Below are 16908 nucleotides of genomic sequence, written 5' to 3'. Positions count from 1 at the left end.
TCTGTCACGCTCACTCCCTATAACTCAGCCACACTCCCTCACTTATCTTTCTTTCAGATCTCCTGCTTTACTTCCCTTCCTCTCTCTTCCCTTCCTTCGCTCCTTCACTCTTTTCCCTTACTCTCCTTACTCCACTTCACTAACTCCTTCTCTTACTCCCTCTGTCCTCTTAATTCTACACTCCCCTTCTCTCATTCTCTCTCTGTTAGCCTCATTCTCTCCGTCCTCTTAGTCTCTCACTCCTCTTCTGTCACGCTCACTCCCTATAACTCACCCACACTCCCACACTTACTTTCATCACCTCACCTGTTTTACTACCCTTCCTCTCTCTTCCCTTCCTTCACTCCTTCACTCTTTCCCCTTCCCTTACTCTCCTTACTTCACTTCACTAACTCCTTCTCTTACTCCCTCTGTCCTCTTACTTCTACACTTCCCTTCCCTCATTCTCTCTGTTAGCCTCATTCTCTCCGTCCTCTTAGTCTCTCACTCCTCTTCTGTCACGCTCACTCCCTATAAATCATCCACACTCCCACACTCACTTTCTTTCACCTCTCCTGTTTTACTTCCTTTCCTCTCTCTTCCCTTCCTTCGCTCCTTCACACTTTTCCCTCCCCTAACTCTCCTTACTCCACTTCACCAACTCCTTCTTTTACTCCCTCTGTCCTCTTACTTCTACACTCCCCTTCACTCATTCTCTCTCTGTTAGCCTCATTCTCTCCGTCCTCTTAGTCTCTCACTCCTCTTCTGTCACGCTCACTCCCCATAACTCAGCCACACTCCCACACTCACTTTCTTTCAGATCTCCTGTTTTACTTCCTTTCCTCTCTCTTCCCTTCCTTCTCTCCTTCACTCTTTTGCCTTCCCTTACTCTCCTTACTCCACTTCACTAACTCCTTCTCTCACTCCCTCTGTCCTCTTACTTCTACACTCCCCTTCCCTCATTCTCTCTCTGTTACCCTCATTCTCTCCTTCCTCTTAGTATCTCACTCCTCTTCTGTCATGCTCACTCCCTATAACTCAGCCACACTCCCTCACTTATCTTTCTTTCAGATCTCCTGTTTTACTTCCCTTCCTCTCTCTTCCCTTCCTTCGCTCCTTCACTCTTTTCCCTTCCCTTACTCTCCTTACTCCACTTCACTAACTCCTTCTCTTACTCCCTCTGTCCTCTTACTTCTACACTCCCCTTCCCTCATTCTCTCTCTGTTAGCCTCATTCTCTCCGTCCTCTTAGTCTCCCACTCCTCTTCTGTCACGCTCACTCCCTATAACTCTCCCACACTCAGTTTCTTTCAGATCTCCTGTTTTACTTCCCTTCCTCTCTCTTCCCTTCCTTCTCTCCTTTACTCTTTTCCTTCGCTTACTCTCCTTACTCCACTTCACTAACTCCTTCTCTCACTCCCTCTGTCCTCTTACTTCTACACTCCCCTTCCCTCATTCTCTCTCTGTTAGCCTCATTCTCTCCGTCCTCTTAGTCTCTCATTCCTCTTTTGTCACGCTCACTCCCTATAACTCAGCCACACTCCCTCACTTATCTTTCTTTCAGATCTCCTGCTTTACTTCCCTTCCTCTCTCTTCCCTTCCTTCGCTCCTTCACTCTTTTCCCTTACTCTCCTTACTCCACTTCACTAACTCCTTCTCTTACTCCCTCTGTCCTCTTAATTCTACACTCCCCTTCTCTCATTCTCTCTCTGTTAGCCTCATTCTCTCCGTCCTCTTAGTCTCTCACTCCTCTTCTGTCACGCTCACTCCCTATAACTCACCCACACTCCCACACTTACTTTCATCACCTCACCTGTTTTACTACCCTTCCTCTCTCTTCCCTTCCTTCACTCCTTCACTCTTTCCCCTTCCCTTACTCTCCTTACTTCACTTCACTAACTCCTTCTCTTACTCCCTCTGTCCTCTTACTTCTACACTTCCCTTCCCTCATTCTCTCTGTTAGCCTCATTCTCTCCGTCCTCTTAGTCTCTCACTCCTCTTCTGTCACGCTCACTCCCTATAAATCACCCAGACTCCCACACTCACTTTCTTTCACCTCTCCTGTTTTACTTCCTTTCCTCTCTCTTCCCTTCCTTCGCTCCTTCACACTTTTCCCTCCCCTAACTCTCCTTACTCCACTTCACCAACTCCTTCTTTTACTCCCTCTGTCCTCTTACTTCTACACTCCCCTTCACTCATTCTCTCTCTGTTAGCCTCAGTCTCTCCGTCCTCTTAGTCTCTCACTCCTCTTCTGTCACGCTCACTCCCCATAACTCAGCCACACTCCCACACTCACTTTCTTTCAGATCTCCTGTTTTACTTCCTTTCCTCTCTCTTCCCTTCCTTCGATCCTTCACTCTTTTCCCTTCCCTTACTCTCCCTACGCCACTTCACTAACTCCTTCTCTTACTCCCTCTGTCCTCTTACTTCTACACCCCCCTTCCCTCATTCTATCTCTGTTAGCCTCATTCTCTCCGTCCTTTTCTTCTCTCACTCCTCTTCTGTCACACTCACTCCCTATAACACAGCCACACACCCACACTCACTTTCTTTCAGATCTCCTGTTTTACTTCCCTTCCTCTTTCTTCCCTTCCTTCGCTCCTTCACTCTTTTCCCTTCCCTTACACTCCTTACTCCACTTCACTAACTCCTTCTCTTACTCCCTCTGTCCTCTTACTTCTACACTCCCCTACCCCCATTCTCTCTCTGTTAGCCTCATTCTCTCCGTCCTCTTAGTCTCTCACTCCTCTTCTGTCACGCTCACTCCCTATAACTCAGCCACACTCCCACACTCAGTTTCTTTCAGATCTCCTGTTTTACTTCCCTTCCTCTCTCTTCCCTTCCTTCTCTCCTTTACTCTTTTCCCTTCGCTTACTCTCCTTACTCCACTTCACTAACTCCTTCTCTCACTCCCTCTGTCCTCTTACTTCTACACTCCCCTTCCCTCATTCTCTCTCTGTTACCCTCATTCTCTCCGTCCTCTTAGTCTCTCACTCCTCTACCGTCACGCTCACTCCCTATAACTCAGCCACACTCCCTCACTTATTTTTCTTTCAGATCTCCTGTTTTACTTCCCTTCCTCTCTCTTCCCTTCCTTCGCTCCTTCACTCTTTTCCCTTCCCTTACTCTCCTTACTCCACTTCACTAACTCCTTCTCTTACTCCCTCTGTCCTCTTACTTCTACACTCCCCTTCCCTCATTCTCTCTCTGTTAGCCTCATTCTCTCCGTCCTCTTAGTCTCCCACTCCTCTTCTGTCACGCTCACTCCCTATAACTCTCCCACACTCAGTTTCTTTCAGATCTCCTGTTTTACTTCCCTTCCTCTCTCTTCCCTTCCTTCTCTCCTTTACTCTTTTCCCTTCGCTTACTCTCCTTACTCCACTTCACTAACTCCTTCTCTCACTCCCTCTGTCCTCTTACTTCTACACTCCCCTTCCCTCATTCTCTCTCTGTTAGCCTCATTCTCTCCGTCCTCTTAGTCTCTCATTCCTCTTCTGTCACGCTCACTCCCTATAACTCAGCCACACTCCCTCACTTATCTTTCTTTCAGATCTCCTGCTTTACTTCCCTTCCTCTCTCTTCCCTTCCTTCGCTCCTTCACTCTTTTCCCTTACCTTACTCTCCTTACTTCACTTCACTAACTCCTTCTCTTACTCCCTCTGTCCTCTTACTTCTACACTTCCCTTCCCTCATTCTCTCTGTTAGCCTCATTCTCTCCGTCCTCTTAGTCTCTCACTCCTCTTCTGTCACGCTCACTCCCTATAAATCATCCACACTCCCACACTCACTTTCTTTCACCTCTCCTGTTTTACTTCCTTTCCTCTCTCTTCCCTTCCTTCGCTCCTTCACACTTTTCCCTCCCCTAACTCTCCTTACTCCACTTCACCAACTCCTTCTTTTACTCCCTCTGTCCTCTTACTTCTACACTCCCCTTCACTCATTCTCTCTCTGTTAGCCTCATTCTCTCCGTCCTCTTAGTCTCTCACTCCTCTTCTGTCACGCTCACTCCCCATAACTCAGCCACACTCCCACACTCACTTTCTTTCAGATCTCCTGTTTTACTTCCTTTCCTCTCTCTTCCCTTCCTTCTCTCCTTCACTCTTTTGCCTTCCCTTACTCTCCTTACTCCACTTCACTAACTCCTTCTCTCACTCCCTCTGTCCTCTTACTTCTACACTCCCCTTCCCTCATTCTCTCTCTGTTACCCTCATTCTCTCCTTCCTCTTAGTATCTCACTCCTCTTCTGTCATGCTCACTCCCTATAACTCAGCCACACTCCCTCACTTATCTTTCTTTCAGATCTCCTGTTTTACTTCCCTTCCTCTCTCTTCCCTTCCTTCGCTCCTTCACTCTTTTCCCTTCCCTTACTCTCCTTACTCCACTTCACTAACTCCTTCTCTTACTCCCTCTGTCCTCTTACTTCTACACTCCCCTTCTCTCATTCTCTCTCTGTTAGCCTCATTCTCTCCGTCCTCTTAGTCTCTCACTCCTCTTCTGTCACGCTCACTCCCTATAACTCTGCCACACTTCCACACTCACTTTCTTTCAGATCACCTGTTTTACTTCCCTTCCTCTCTCTACCCTTCCTTCGCTCCTTCACTCTTTTCCCTTCCCTTACTCTCCTTACTCCACTTCACTAACTCCTTCTCTCACTCCCTCTGTCCTCTTACTTCTACACTCCCCTTCCCTCATTCTCTCTCTGTTAGCCTCATTCTCTCCGTCCTCCTAGTCTCTCACTCCTCTTCTATCACGCTCACTCCCTATAACTCACCCACACTCCCACACTCACTTTCTTTCACCTCTCCTGTTTTACTTCCTTTCCTCTCTCTTCCCTTCCTTGGCTCCTTCACTCTTTTCCCTTCCCTTACTCTCCTTACTCCACTTCACTAACTCCTTCTTTTACTCCCTCTGTCCTCTTACTTCTAAACTCCCCTTCCCTCATTCTCTCTCTGTTAGTCTCATTCTCTCCGTCCTCTTTGTCTCTCACTCCTCTTCTGTCAAGCTTACTCCCTATAACTCAGCCACACTCCCACACTCAGTTTCTTTCAGATCTCCTGTTTTACTTCCCTTCCTCTCTCTTCCCTTCCTTCTCTCCTTTACTCTTTTCCCTTCGCTTACTCTCCTTACTCCACTTCACTAACTCCTTCTCTCACTCCCTCTGTCCTCTTACTTCTACACTCCCCTTCCCTCATTCTCTCTCTGTTACCCTCATTCTCTCCGTCCTCTTAGTCTCTCACTCCTCTTCCGTCACGCTCACTCCCTATAACTCAGCCACACTCCCTCACTTATTTTTCTTTCAGATCTCCTGTTTTACTTCCCTTCCTCTCTCTTCCCTTCCTTCGCTCCTTCACTCTTTTCCCTTCCCTTACTCTCCTTACTCCACTTCACTAACTCCTTCTCTTACTCCCTCTGTCCTCTTACTTCTACACTCCCCTTCCCTCATTCTCTCTCTGTTAGCCTCATTCTCTCCGTCCTCTTAGTCTCCCACTCCTCTTCTGTCACGCTCACTCCCTATAACTCTCCCACACTCAGTTTCTTTCAGATCTCCTGTTTTACTTCCCTTCCTCTCTCTTCCCTTCCTTCTCTCCTTTACTCTTTTCCCTTCGCTTACTCTCCTTACTCCACTTCACTAACTCCTTCTCTCACTCCCTCTGTCCTCTTACTTCTACACTCCCCTTCCCTCATTCTCTCTCTGTTAGCCTCATTCTCTCCGTCCTCTTAGTCTCTCATTCCTCTTCTGTCACGCTCACTCCCTATAACTCAGCCACACTCCCTCACTTATCTTTCTTTCAGATCTCCTGCTTTACTTCCCTTCCTCTCTCTTCCCTTCCTTCGCTCCTTCACTCTTTTCCCTTACTCTCCTTACTCCACTTCACTAACTCCTTCTCTTACTCCCTCTGTCCTCTTAATTCTACACTCCCCTTCTCTCATTCTCTCTCTGTTAGCCTCATTCTCTCCGTCCTCTTAGTCTCTCACTCCTCTTCTGTCACGCTCACTCCCTATAACTCACCCACACTCCCACACTTACTTTCATCACCTCACCTGTTTTACTACCCTTCCTCTCTCTTCCCTTCCTTCACTCCTTCACTCTTTCCCCTTCCCTTACTCTCCTTACTTCACTTCACTAACTCCTTCTCTTACTCCCTCTGTCCTCTTACTTCTACACTTCCCTTCCCTCATTCTCTCTGTTAGCCTCATTCTCTCCGTCCTCTTAGTCTCTCACTCCTCTTCTGTCACGCTCACTCCCTATAAATCATCCACACTCCCACACTCACTTTCTTTCACCTCTCCTGTTTTACTTCCTTTCCTCTCTCTTCCCTTCCTTCGCTCCTTCACACTTTTCCCTCCCCTAACTCTCCTTACTCCACTTCACCAACTCCTTCTTTTACTCCCTCTGTCCTCTTACTTCTACACTCCCCTTCACTCATTCTCTCTCTGTTAGCCTCATTCTCTCCGTCCTCTTAGTCTCTCACTCCTCTTCTGTCACGCTCACTCCCCATAACTCAGCCACACTCCCACACTCACTTTCTTTCAGATCTCCTGTTTTACTTCCTTTCCTCTCTCTTCCCTTCCTTCTCTCCTTCACTCTTTTGCCTTCCCTTACTCTCCTTACTCCACTTCACTAACTCCTTCTCTCACTCCCTCTGTCCTCTTACTTCTACACTCCCCTTCCCTCATTCTCTCTCTGTTACCCTCATTCTCTCCTTCCTCTTAGTATCTCACTCCTCTTCTGTCATGCTCACTCCCTATAACTCAGCCACACTCCCTCACTTATCTTTCTTTCAGATCTCCTGTTTTACTTCCCTTCCTCTCTCTTCCCTTCCTTCGCTCCTTCACTCTTTTCCCTTCCCTTACTCTCCTTACTCCACTTCACTAACTCCTTCTCTTACTCCCTCTGTCCTCTTACTTCTACACTCCCCTTCCCTCATTCTCTCTCTGTTAGCCTCATTCTCTCCGTCCTCTTAGTCTCCCACTCCTCTTCTGTCACGCTCACTCCCTATAACTCTCCCACACTCAGTTTCTTTCAGATCTCCTGTTTTACTTCCCTTCCTCTCTCTTCCCTTCCTTCTCTCCTTTACTCTTTTCCCTTCGCTTACTCTCCTTACTCCACTTCACTAACTCCTTCTCTCACTCCCTCTGTCCTCTTACTTCTACACTCCCCTTCCCTCATTCTCTCTCTGTTAGCCTCATTCTCTCCGTCCTCTTAGTCTCTCATTCCTCTTCTGTCACGCTCACTCCCTATAACTCAGCCACACTCCCTCACTTATCTTTCTTTCAGATCTCCTGCTTTACTTCCCTTCCTCTCTCTTCCCTTCCTTCGCTCCTTCACTCTTTTCCCTTACTCTCCTTACTCCACTTCACTAACTCCTTCTCTTACTCCCTCTGTCCTCTTAATTCTACACTCCCCTTCTCTCATTCTCTCTCTGTTAGCCTCATTCTCTCCGTCCTCTTAGTCTCTCACTCCTCTTCTGTCACGCTCACTCCCTATAACTCACCCACACTCCCACACTTACTTTCATCACCTCACCTGTTTTACTACCCTTCCTCTCTCTTCCCTTCCTTCACTCCTTCACTCTTTCCCCTTCCCTTACTCTCCTTACTTCACTTCACTAACTCCTTCTCTTACTCCCTCTGTCCTCTTACTTCTACACTTCCCTTCCCTCATTCTCTCTGTTAGCCTCATTCTCTCCGTCCTCTTAGTCTCTCACTCCTCTTCTGTCACGCTCACTCCCTATAAATCACCCAGACTCCCACACTCACTTTCTTTCACCTCTCCTGTTTTACTTCCTTTCCTCTCTCTTCCCTTCCTTCGCTCCTTCACACTTTTCCCTCCCCTAACTCTCCTTACTCCACTTCACCAACTCCTTCTTTTACTCCCTCTGTCCTCTTACTTCTACACTCCCCTTCACTCATTCTCTCTCTGTTAGCCTCAGTCTCTCCGTCCTCTTAGTCTCTCACTCCTCTTCTGTCACGCTCACTCCCCATAACTCAGCCACACTCCCACACTCACTTTCTTTCAGATCTCCTGTTTTACTTCCTTTCCTCTCTCTTCCCTTCCTTCGATCCTTCACTCTTTTCCCTTCCCTTACTCTCCCTACGCCACTTCACTAACTCCTTCTCTTACTCCCTCTGTCCTCTTACTTCTACACCCCCCTTCCCTCATTCTATCTCTGTTAGCCTCATTCTCTCCGTCCTTTTCTTCTCTCACTCCTCTTCTGTCACACTCACTCCCTATAACACAGCCACACACCCACACTCACTTTCTTTCAGATCTCCTGTTTTACTTCCCTTCCTCTTTCTTCCCTTCCTTCGCTCCTTCACTCTTTTCCCTTCCCTTACACTCCTTACTCCACTTCACTAACTCCTTCTCTTACTCCCTCTGTCCTCTTACTTCTACACTCCCCTACCCCCATTCTCTCTCTGTTAGCCTCATTCTCTCCGTCCTCTTAGTCTCTCACTCCTCTTCTGTCACGCTCACTCCCTATAACTCAGCCACACTCCCACACTCAGTTTCTTTCAGATCTCCTGTTTTACTTCCCTTCCTCTCTCTTCCCTTCCTTCTCTCCTTTACTCTTTTCCCTTCGCTTACTCTCCTTACTCCACTTCACTAACTCCTTCTCTCACTCCCTCTGTCCTCTTACTTCTACACTCCCCTTCCCTCATTCTCTCTCTGTTACCCTCATTCTCTCCGTCCTCTTAGTCTCTCACTCCTCTTCCGTCACGCTCACTCCCTATAACTCAGCCACACTCCCTCACTTATTTTTCTTTCAGATCTCCTGTTTTACTTCCCTTCCTCTCTCTTCCCTTCCTTCGCTCCTTCACTCTTTTCCCTTCCCTTACTCTCCTTACTCCACTTCACTAACTCCTTCTCTTACTCCCTCTGTCCTCTTACTTCTACACTCCCCTTCCCTCATTCTCTCTCTGTTAGCCTCATTCTCTCCGTCCTCTTAGTCTCCCACTCCTCTTCTGTCACGCTCACTCCCTATAACTCTCCCACACTCAGTTTCTTTCAGATCTCCTGTTTTACTTCCCTTCCTCTCTCTTCCCTTCCTTCTCTCCTTTACTCTTTTCCCTTCGCTTACTCTCCTTACTCCACTTCACTAACTCCTTCTCTCACTCCCTCTGTCCTCTTACTTCTACACTCCCCTTCCCTCATTCTCTCTCTGTTAGCCTCATTCTCTCCGTCCTCTTAGTCTCTCATTCCTCTTCTGTCACGCTCACTCCCTATAACTCAGCCACACTCCCTCACTTATCTTTCTTTCAGATCTCCTGCTTTACTTCCCTTCCTCTCTCTTCCCTTCCTTCGCTCCTTCACTCTTTTCCCTTACCTTACTCTCCTTACTTCACTTCACTAACTCCTTCTCTTACTCCCTCTGTCCTCTTACTTCTACACTTCCCTTCCCTCATTCTCTCTGTTAGCCTCATTCTCTCCGTCCTCTTAGTCTCTCACTCCTCTTCTGTCACGCTCACTCCCTATAAATCATCCACACTCCCACACTCACTTTCTTTCACCTCTCCTGTTTTACTTCCTTTCCTCTCTCTTCCCTTCCTTCGCTCCTTCACACTTTTCCCTCCCCTAACTCTCCTTACTCCACTTCACCAACTCCTTCTTTTACTCCCTCTGTCCTCTTACTTCTACACTCCCCTTCACTCATTCTCTCTCTGTTAGCCTCATTCTCTCCGTCCTCTTAGTCTCTCACTCCTCTTCTGTCACGCTCACTCCCCATAACTCAGCCACACTCCCACACTCACTTTCTTTCAGATCTCCTGTTTTACTTCCTTTCCTCTCTCTTCCCTTCCTTCTCTCCTTCACTCTTTTGCCTTCCCTTACTCTCCTTACTCCACTTCACTAACTCCTTCTCTCACTCCCTCTGTCCTCTTACTTCTACACTCCCCTTCCCTCATTCTCTCTCTGTTACCCTCATTCTCTCCTTCCTCTTAGTATCTCACTCCTCTTCTGTCATGCTCACTCCCTATAACTCAGCCACACTCCCTCACTTATCTTTCTTTCAGATCTCCTGTTTTACTTCCCTTCCTCTCTCTTCCCTTCCTTCGCTCCTTCACTCTTTTCCCTTCCCTTACTCTCCTTACTCCACTTCACTAACTCCTTCTCTTACTCCCTCTGTCCTCTTACTTCTACACTCCCCTTCTCTCATTCTCTCTCTGTTAGCCTCATTCTCTCCGTCCTCTTAGTCTCTCACTCCTCTTCTGTCACGCTCACTCCCTATAACTCTGCCACACTTCCACACTCACTTTCTTTCAGATCACCTGTTTTACTTCCCTTCCTCTCTCTACCCTTCCTTCGCTCCTTCACTCTTTTCCCTTCCCTTACTCTCCTTACTCCACTTCACTAACTCCTTCTCTCACTCCCTCTGTCCTCTTACTTCTACACTCCCCTTCCCTCATTCTCTCTCTGTTAGCCTCATTCTCTCCGTCCTCCTAGTCTCTCACTCCTCTTCTATCACGCTCACTCCCTATAACTCACCCACACTCCCACACTCACTTTCTTTCACCTCTCCTGTTTTACTTCCTTTCCTCTCTCTTCCCTTCCTTGGCTCCTTCACTCTTTTCCCTTCCCTTACTCTCCTTACTCCACTTCACTAACTCCTTCTTTTACTCCCTCTGTCCTCTTACTTCTAAACTCCCCTTCCCTCATTCTCTCTCTGTTAGTCTCATTCTCTCCGTCCTCTTTGTCTCTCACTCCTCTTCTGTCAAGCTTACTCCCTATAACTCACCCACACTCCCACACTCACTTTCTTTCACCTCTCCTGTTTTACTTCCTTTCCTCTCTCTTCCCTTCCTTCTCTCCTTCACTCTTTTCCCTTCCCTTACTCTCCTTACTCCACTTCACTAACTCCTTCTCTCACTCCCTCTGTCCTCTTACTTTTACACTCCCCTTCCCTCATTCTCTCTTTGTTACCCTCATTCTCTCCGTCCTCTTAGTCTCTCACTCCTCTTCTGTCACGCTCACTCCCTATAACTCAGCCACACTCCCTCACTTATCTTTCATTCATATCTCCTGTTTTACTTCCCTTCCTCTCTCTTCCCTTCCTTCGCTCCTTCACTCTTTTCCCTTCCCTTACTCTCCTTACTCCACTTCACTAACTCCTTCTCTTACTCCATCTATCCTCTTACTTCTACACTCCCCTTCCCTCATTCTCTCTCTGTTAGCCTCATTCTCTCCGTCCTCTTAGTCTCTCACTCCTCTTCTGTCACGCTCACTCCCTATAACTCAGCCACACTCCCACACTCACTTTCTTTCAGATCTCCTGTTTTACTTCCCTTCCTCTCTCTTCCCCTACTTCGCTCCTTCACTCCTTTCCCTTCCCTTACTCTCCTTACTCCACTTCACTAACTCCTTCTCTCGCTCCCTCTGTCCTCTTACTTCTACACTTCCCTTCCCTCATTTTCTCTCTGTGAGCCTCATTCTCTCCGTCCTCTTAGTCTCTCACTCCTCTTCTGTCACGCTCACTCCCTATAACTCTGCCACACTTCCACACTCTCTTTCTTTTAGATCTCCTGTTTTACTTCCTTTCCTCTCTCTTCCCTTCCTTCTCTCCTTCACTCTTTTCCCTTCCCTTACTCTCCTTACTCCACTTCACTAACTCCTTCTTTCACTCCCTCTGTCCTCTTACTTCTACACTCCCCTTCCCTCATTCTCTCTCTGTTAGCCTCATTCTCTCCATCCTCTTAATCTCTCACTCCTCTTCTCTTACGCTCACTCCCTATAACTCAGCCACACTCCCTCACTTATCTTTCTTTGCTCCAACACTCAGTCCCTTTCTGTCACTCTTTCCTTCAGTACCTCTATCCCCTCACTTTCTTACTTTCCTTGTCTCACGTTCAGTTGCCTTTATCCACTCTCTAACACCACTCTTTCCTCAACCTCACTGCTCTTCTCTTACCCTTCCTCACCCCGTTGCCTTACTCCGTTTTCTTCATTTATCCTCATTCCCCTTGTTCACTCTCCTTCCCCTCACTCACCTCCCACACTCACCTTCTTTCAATCCCCCTACTTCACTTCCCTTCCCCTCTCGTCCCTTTCTTTGCTCCCTCACTCACTTTCCTTTCCTCTCTCACTGCACTCCACTTCACTGACTCCTTTTGAATTTGTAAAGAATACAGCTCTTTTTGGCGAATTGGAGGTAGTTCTAAAAAGAACTGTTTTTTTCTTCTTTTGTAGATTTTCTTTTTTTTTCTTTTTCCAAACGTTTTAAATTTTTTTTTTTTTCAGAACAAAAACAAAAGTAGGGATCACCAAACTGCTCAACAGGAGCAAAAAAAAAGGGAAAAATTAGGGCTGGGGAGGGCAGACGTGTTCTTCCCTTTTTCGTGCAATTAGCAGAATACTCTGCTCTCCGTAACAAAGCAGTTCGTCACACTGCTTACACTTAATTGCAATGTCCGTAAAAACAGGTTGAATATTTGGAATTAACTCAACTGGTCTTCTTCTCACGGATCTGGTTGGTCCTCCGGTGGAAGTTGAGGTGCCATCTCTTGGGGGATTAGGTGCCAGGTCCCTGACACTCTCCCGGGCATAGTTCTGGGGTGCTTCCTTTCAACATGCCGAATCATCGTGGAGTTTCCGAAACTATATTTTCTTGTGGGGTCACCCCGTGAAAGAATAGTATTGCAAATTTTGCACTCCACCTTTGGAGCATTTACCTTTTTATGTCCTTGTGGAATGGAAAAACATTTCCATATAAAGTGCTCCTTCACCTTTGGCTGAGGAGGGTCCTCTTGAAGAAACTCATCAGAGTCCTCACTGCTGCTTTGTGGTCTTGCAGCCATTCTTTCTGAAGAATTGAAGAGCAGAAGGGAATAGGTCTTGCTATCTCCAAAGTGAAAGAGGAAGTGAAGGAAATGGTTGGGGTGTTCATTAGTTGTAAAAAAAACTGTGAACAACCAATGAAAAGTGTTATTTTAAGGTCATATGACTTGACGCGCTTACGCTACGCGCACCGGAGCGCTTCCGGGGGCGCTTACGCGGCACATACGTAGGCGCTTCCGAGGGCGCTTACGCGGCGCGCCTTAAAGACGTTGTGTATGTTAAAATATGGTTATTTAAAATCAAAAATTCTACTTTTATAAGTATGCCACTGAATGTCTTGCATTATTATTTACTTTAAATACATACTTTTTTTTTCCACACGCGGGAATAGCGCTCTCGCTACGCTAACGGGTGTGCTTACCGGTGCGTGCACCCTGAGCGCTCCGGGGTAAAATGATAAAAAAAACAAAAATTATAAAAAATATAATAATTAATAGCTATAAAAAAAACTTAATAATTCACTTTAAAAATCGTAGGTCACAAACTCGAAATAGCAAAGAATTAGCTTTTAAAAAACCTTTGAAATCCACTGAAAAAATCAGAGGTTCCAGAAACGTTATAGTTAGGAATCAGCATTTAAAAAACCTTTGAAATTCACTAAAAAAACCATAGGTTTCACACTCGTTAAAGTTAGGAATTAGCATTTAAAAAACCTTTGAAATTTTACCTGAAAAAACCATAGGTTTCACACCAGTTATAGTTAGCTGAACATTTTACTCATACAAAACCATTGAAATTCCCACGTTATAGTTAGTTGGACTCACTATAACTCGCGCGCCCGCAATCCACTGCTGATGATGTCACATATTACATCATTCATGACATGGTCAGTGATATCACTGATTACATCACTGATGACATCTCAAATGACTAGCAAGTAGCACACCTATGATCCCATAGGTGTGTCTCCCATGGCACCAGTATCGTTGTTTGCTGTACTCTTACAGCTAAGTTCGTAAATAAAGCAGTCTTTCAACAAATGGTTCCTGTGTTCAAAAGTAATTGTATTTCAATTGCTTGTCCAATGTACATAACGTATAACAACTTCTATTAATTCCAATGCATTTCGGTGATATTATCCACCTTCATCAGGGAACATCTGTTAATTAAACAAAAATATGTACAATGTAACCATTTTTTAATCGATACATATTAATGCATATGCTTTTACTCAAAATGTATGCGTGTTTTAAACTCATGTTTACGCGCCTCTGGGATCGCCGAGTTCAACTCGTCTGTTACTCAAGCTGTTGTTACGTTTTAAAACAACTAGCTCATTTGAAATAACGGTCGTGAACTATAAACGTGCTGGTTATCCGTATTCTACGTTAGTGACTAAGGTTTCACTTATACCGATTAATCATGGGTAATGACCCTTCTCAAATAACCGCTAACGCATAGCTTAGCTTACTTTGTCTAAAGCTCACCTCTGTTGTTGCTAACACTTGATCCCGCTCTTCCGTGTGAAATTCTAACGCGGTTTGCGCGCCATGTCTTCATAAAACCTCAACCTGACGCCGCGCGATTGAACGCATGCGCAGTGTGTGTTTCTGACTTTTTTTTGACTTTTTTTACCTTAACGGTGAATTCGAATTGAACAAAACTTTAACATTCTAACCTTCACCTTCGTGTACAGGTCGAAATTAAACAGGACATCCTATGTGAACATATGCTGGCATCTTAAGTAATATACAGGGTATCAATTTCAATATAAATTAATACAATGATACAAATATACAATAAATCACAGATAGCATAGAAATTCAGTACGGTCATTTAAACCATGCGGTTTAAGGCTGTTCATATAATAAATCCAATGATTTTCGCGCTTTAGCAAGTTCTTTTTGTTCAATGTTCCTTCTTTTCTGGGTACTACTTCCAGTACGCACGCTCTCAATTGGTTCAAGTTGTGGCGTTTTTCTGTGAAATTTGTAGCAACCGTGGATTTAGTAGAGTGGGTTCTGATGTTGCTTTTATGTTCAGTTAATCTTACTTTTAACTTCCTTTCCGTGTGTCCCACATAGACTTGTCCACAGGGACATTTCAATAAATATACCACATTGGTGGTATCGCAGGTAGCATTAACTTTCAAGGGTATTCTCTGTCCTTTCATGGGGTGACTGATGTTTGTCCCCTTAATGATGTTGTGGCAATTCGCACAGTTTAAACATGGTACTGTTCCTCTGAATTTCTGATGTGGAATAGTTTGCTTGGATTTTTTCAATAATTCACCTATGTTTTTTCCTCGTGAATGTGCGAATAAAGGTTCTTGATCAAAGATCCCATTAAAATCTGGTTCCATTTTCACAATTTGCCAATTCTTATATATGATTTTTTTAAACCGAGTGCTTACGTTGGAAAACTTACTTACACACGTTAATCGTTGAGTTTTGCTGGTGGTTTTGTAAGTTAATAATTCTTCTCTGGTTTTCATCTGTGCTCTTACTTGGGACTTCTTGATCATTTCCTCTGGATAACCTCTTGCTGTGAATCTATTGGCCATGGTCTGTGATTGTTCTTGACATACGTGGTCCTCAGATACCACTCTCCTAACCCTGAGAAATTGTGTGTATGGGAGATGGTTCTTCAACGATGGAGGGTGGTGGCTGGTATATTGTAACAAGTTGTTCTTATCCGTGGGTTTACGGTATAAGTTCGTGGTAAGAATTCCATTGTTTAAAGTGATTTCCACGTCCAGGTATTGAATGGTGGTTTCATTGATGTTCCACGTGAATTTAATTCTCTCGTTTTTCTCATCCAAAATCCTTAATTGTTGTTCTAGCGCTTGTTTTGACCCTTTCCATATGATAAACATATCGTCAATGAATCTCATATATGCTAACAAATGAGTGGCCCATTCTTGATTATTGTAAATGTGTTCCTCTTCAAAAGATCCCATGAATAAATTAGCGTACGCCGGTGCGGCGCAATTTACCATGGCTGTTCCATTGAGTTGAATAAACCAACGTTTCTCATAAGTGAAATAGCTGTTCATAAGAGTAAACTCCATCAATTGCATCAAAAGAATCTGTGTTTCTTGGGGGTAAGTACTGTGTAGTAAATGACATCACTGATCTGTGATGTCATGAGTGATGTCACTGACCATGTCATGAGTGATGTAATATGGAACGTCATCAGCAGTGCATTGCGGGCGCATGAGCTATAGTTAGCTGAACTAACTATAACAGGGGAATTTCTATGGTTTTGTACGAAAGAAATGGCCAACTTTAACGCCCCTGAAACATATGGTTTTTTCAGTTAATTTATAAGGTTTTTTAAATGCTAATTCCTAACTATTATGTGTCTAAAACGTATGGTTTTTTCCTGAATTTCAAAGGTTTTTTTTAGTGAATTTAAAAAAAATGTAAATGATCATTTTTAAGTGTCAATTTTTTGGTACTGATTTTCTACACTTTTAACTGTTTATTTTTGAATATTGTATTTATTAAATAACATTATATATATTTTTTATGAAAATTGCAAAATAAATGTTTTAAAAAAATTCAAACTGAAATATTGTTTATTTTTTTGTTTTATTTTGTAAATGTAATATATTTTAATTATTTTCTTTATTATTTTTTTTAAAATTTTTTTTGGAGTCGCGCACCCAAAGCGTACCCATCACGATGGGTGTGCGGATTCTAGCCACCATTTTCGAAAAGTTGTGAAGGATCAGCGTACATTAAGCGACGGCTTCGTGTTTTTTCAGTTGCGTCATATACATTTAATATTACGTGATGTGCGCGATAGGTATGCAACGGATCCACGACTTCTGTGCCTGCGCATTCGTAACACATGCACATTATGGTACGCGATGCTTGCGCGGTGGCGGGTCCCGCGTGACATCATGTACGCGTAGGTGCGCGCTGGATGCGAGACTCCTGCAAAAAAAATGTATGTTTAAAATGATATATATGTATCTTTAATATACATATTAGGGCAAGAGATTATCTAAGATACTTATAAAAATAATATATTTGTACTTATATTAAACTTATATTACTTTTAAATGTACTTTTGCGAAGTCGCGTTGGGTGAGTGCTTTGTAAGCGCAGGGTGCGCAGATCCCATGTGACCTGAAAAAAAAGATTTGATTGG

General features: G+C 44.6%; 1 protein-coding gene across 1 annotated transcript in view; it reads right to left on the bottom strand.

The window, feature by feature from the left end:
- Positions 1-15313, bottom strand: part of LOC144769553 (uncharacterized) — a 53966-nt gene extending 38653 nt beyond the window's left edge. The window contains 1 exon segment of the mRNA XM_078653704.1: positions 15182-15313. Coding sequence (XP_078509830.1) covers positions 15182-15313 — 132 coding nt within the window.
- Positions 15314-16908: the final 1595 nt, after the last annotated feature.

This window comes from Lissotriton helveticus, chromosome 7, assembly GCF_964261635.1.
Source record: "Lissotriton helveticus chromosome 7, aLisHel1.1, whole genome shotgun sequence".
Lineage (NCBI taxonomy): Eukaryota > Metazoa > Chordata > Amphibia > Caudata > Salamandridae > Lissotriton > Lissotriton helveticus.
This window is presented reverse-complemented; position numbering and strand designations above follow the sequence as displayed.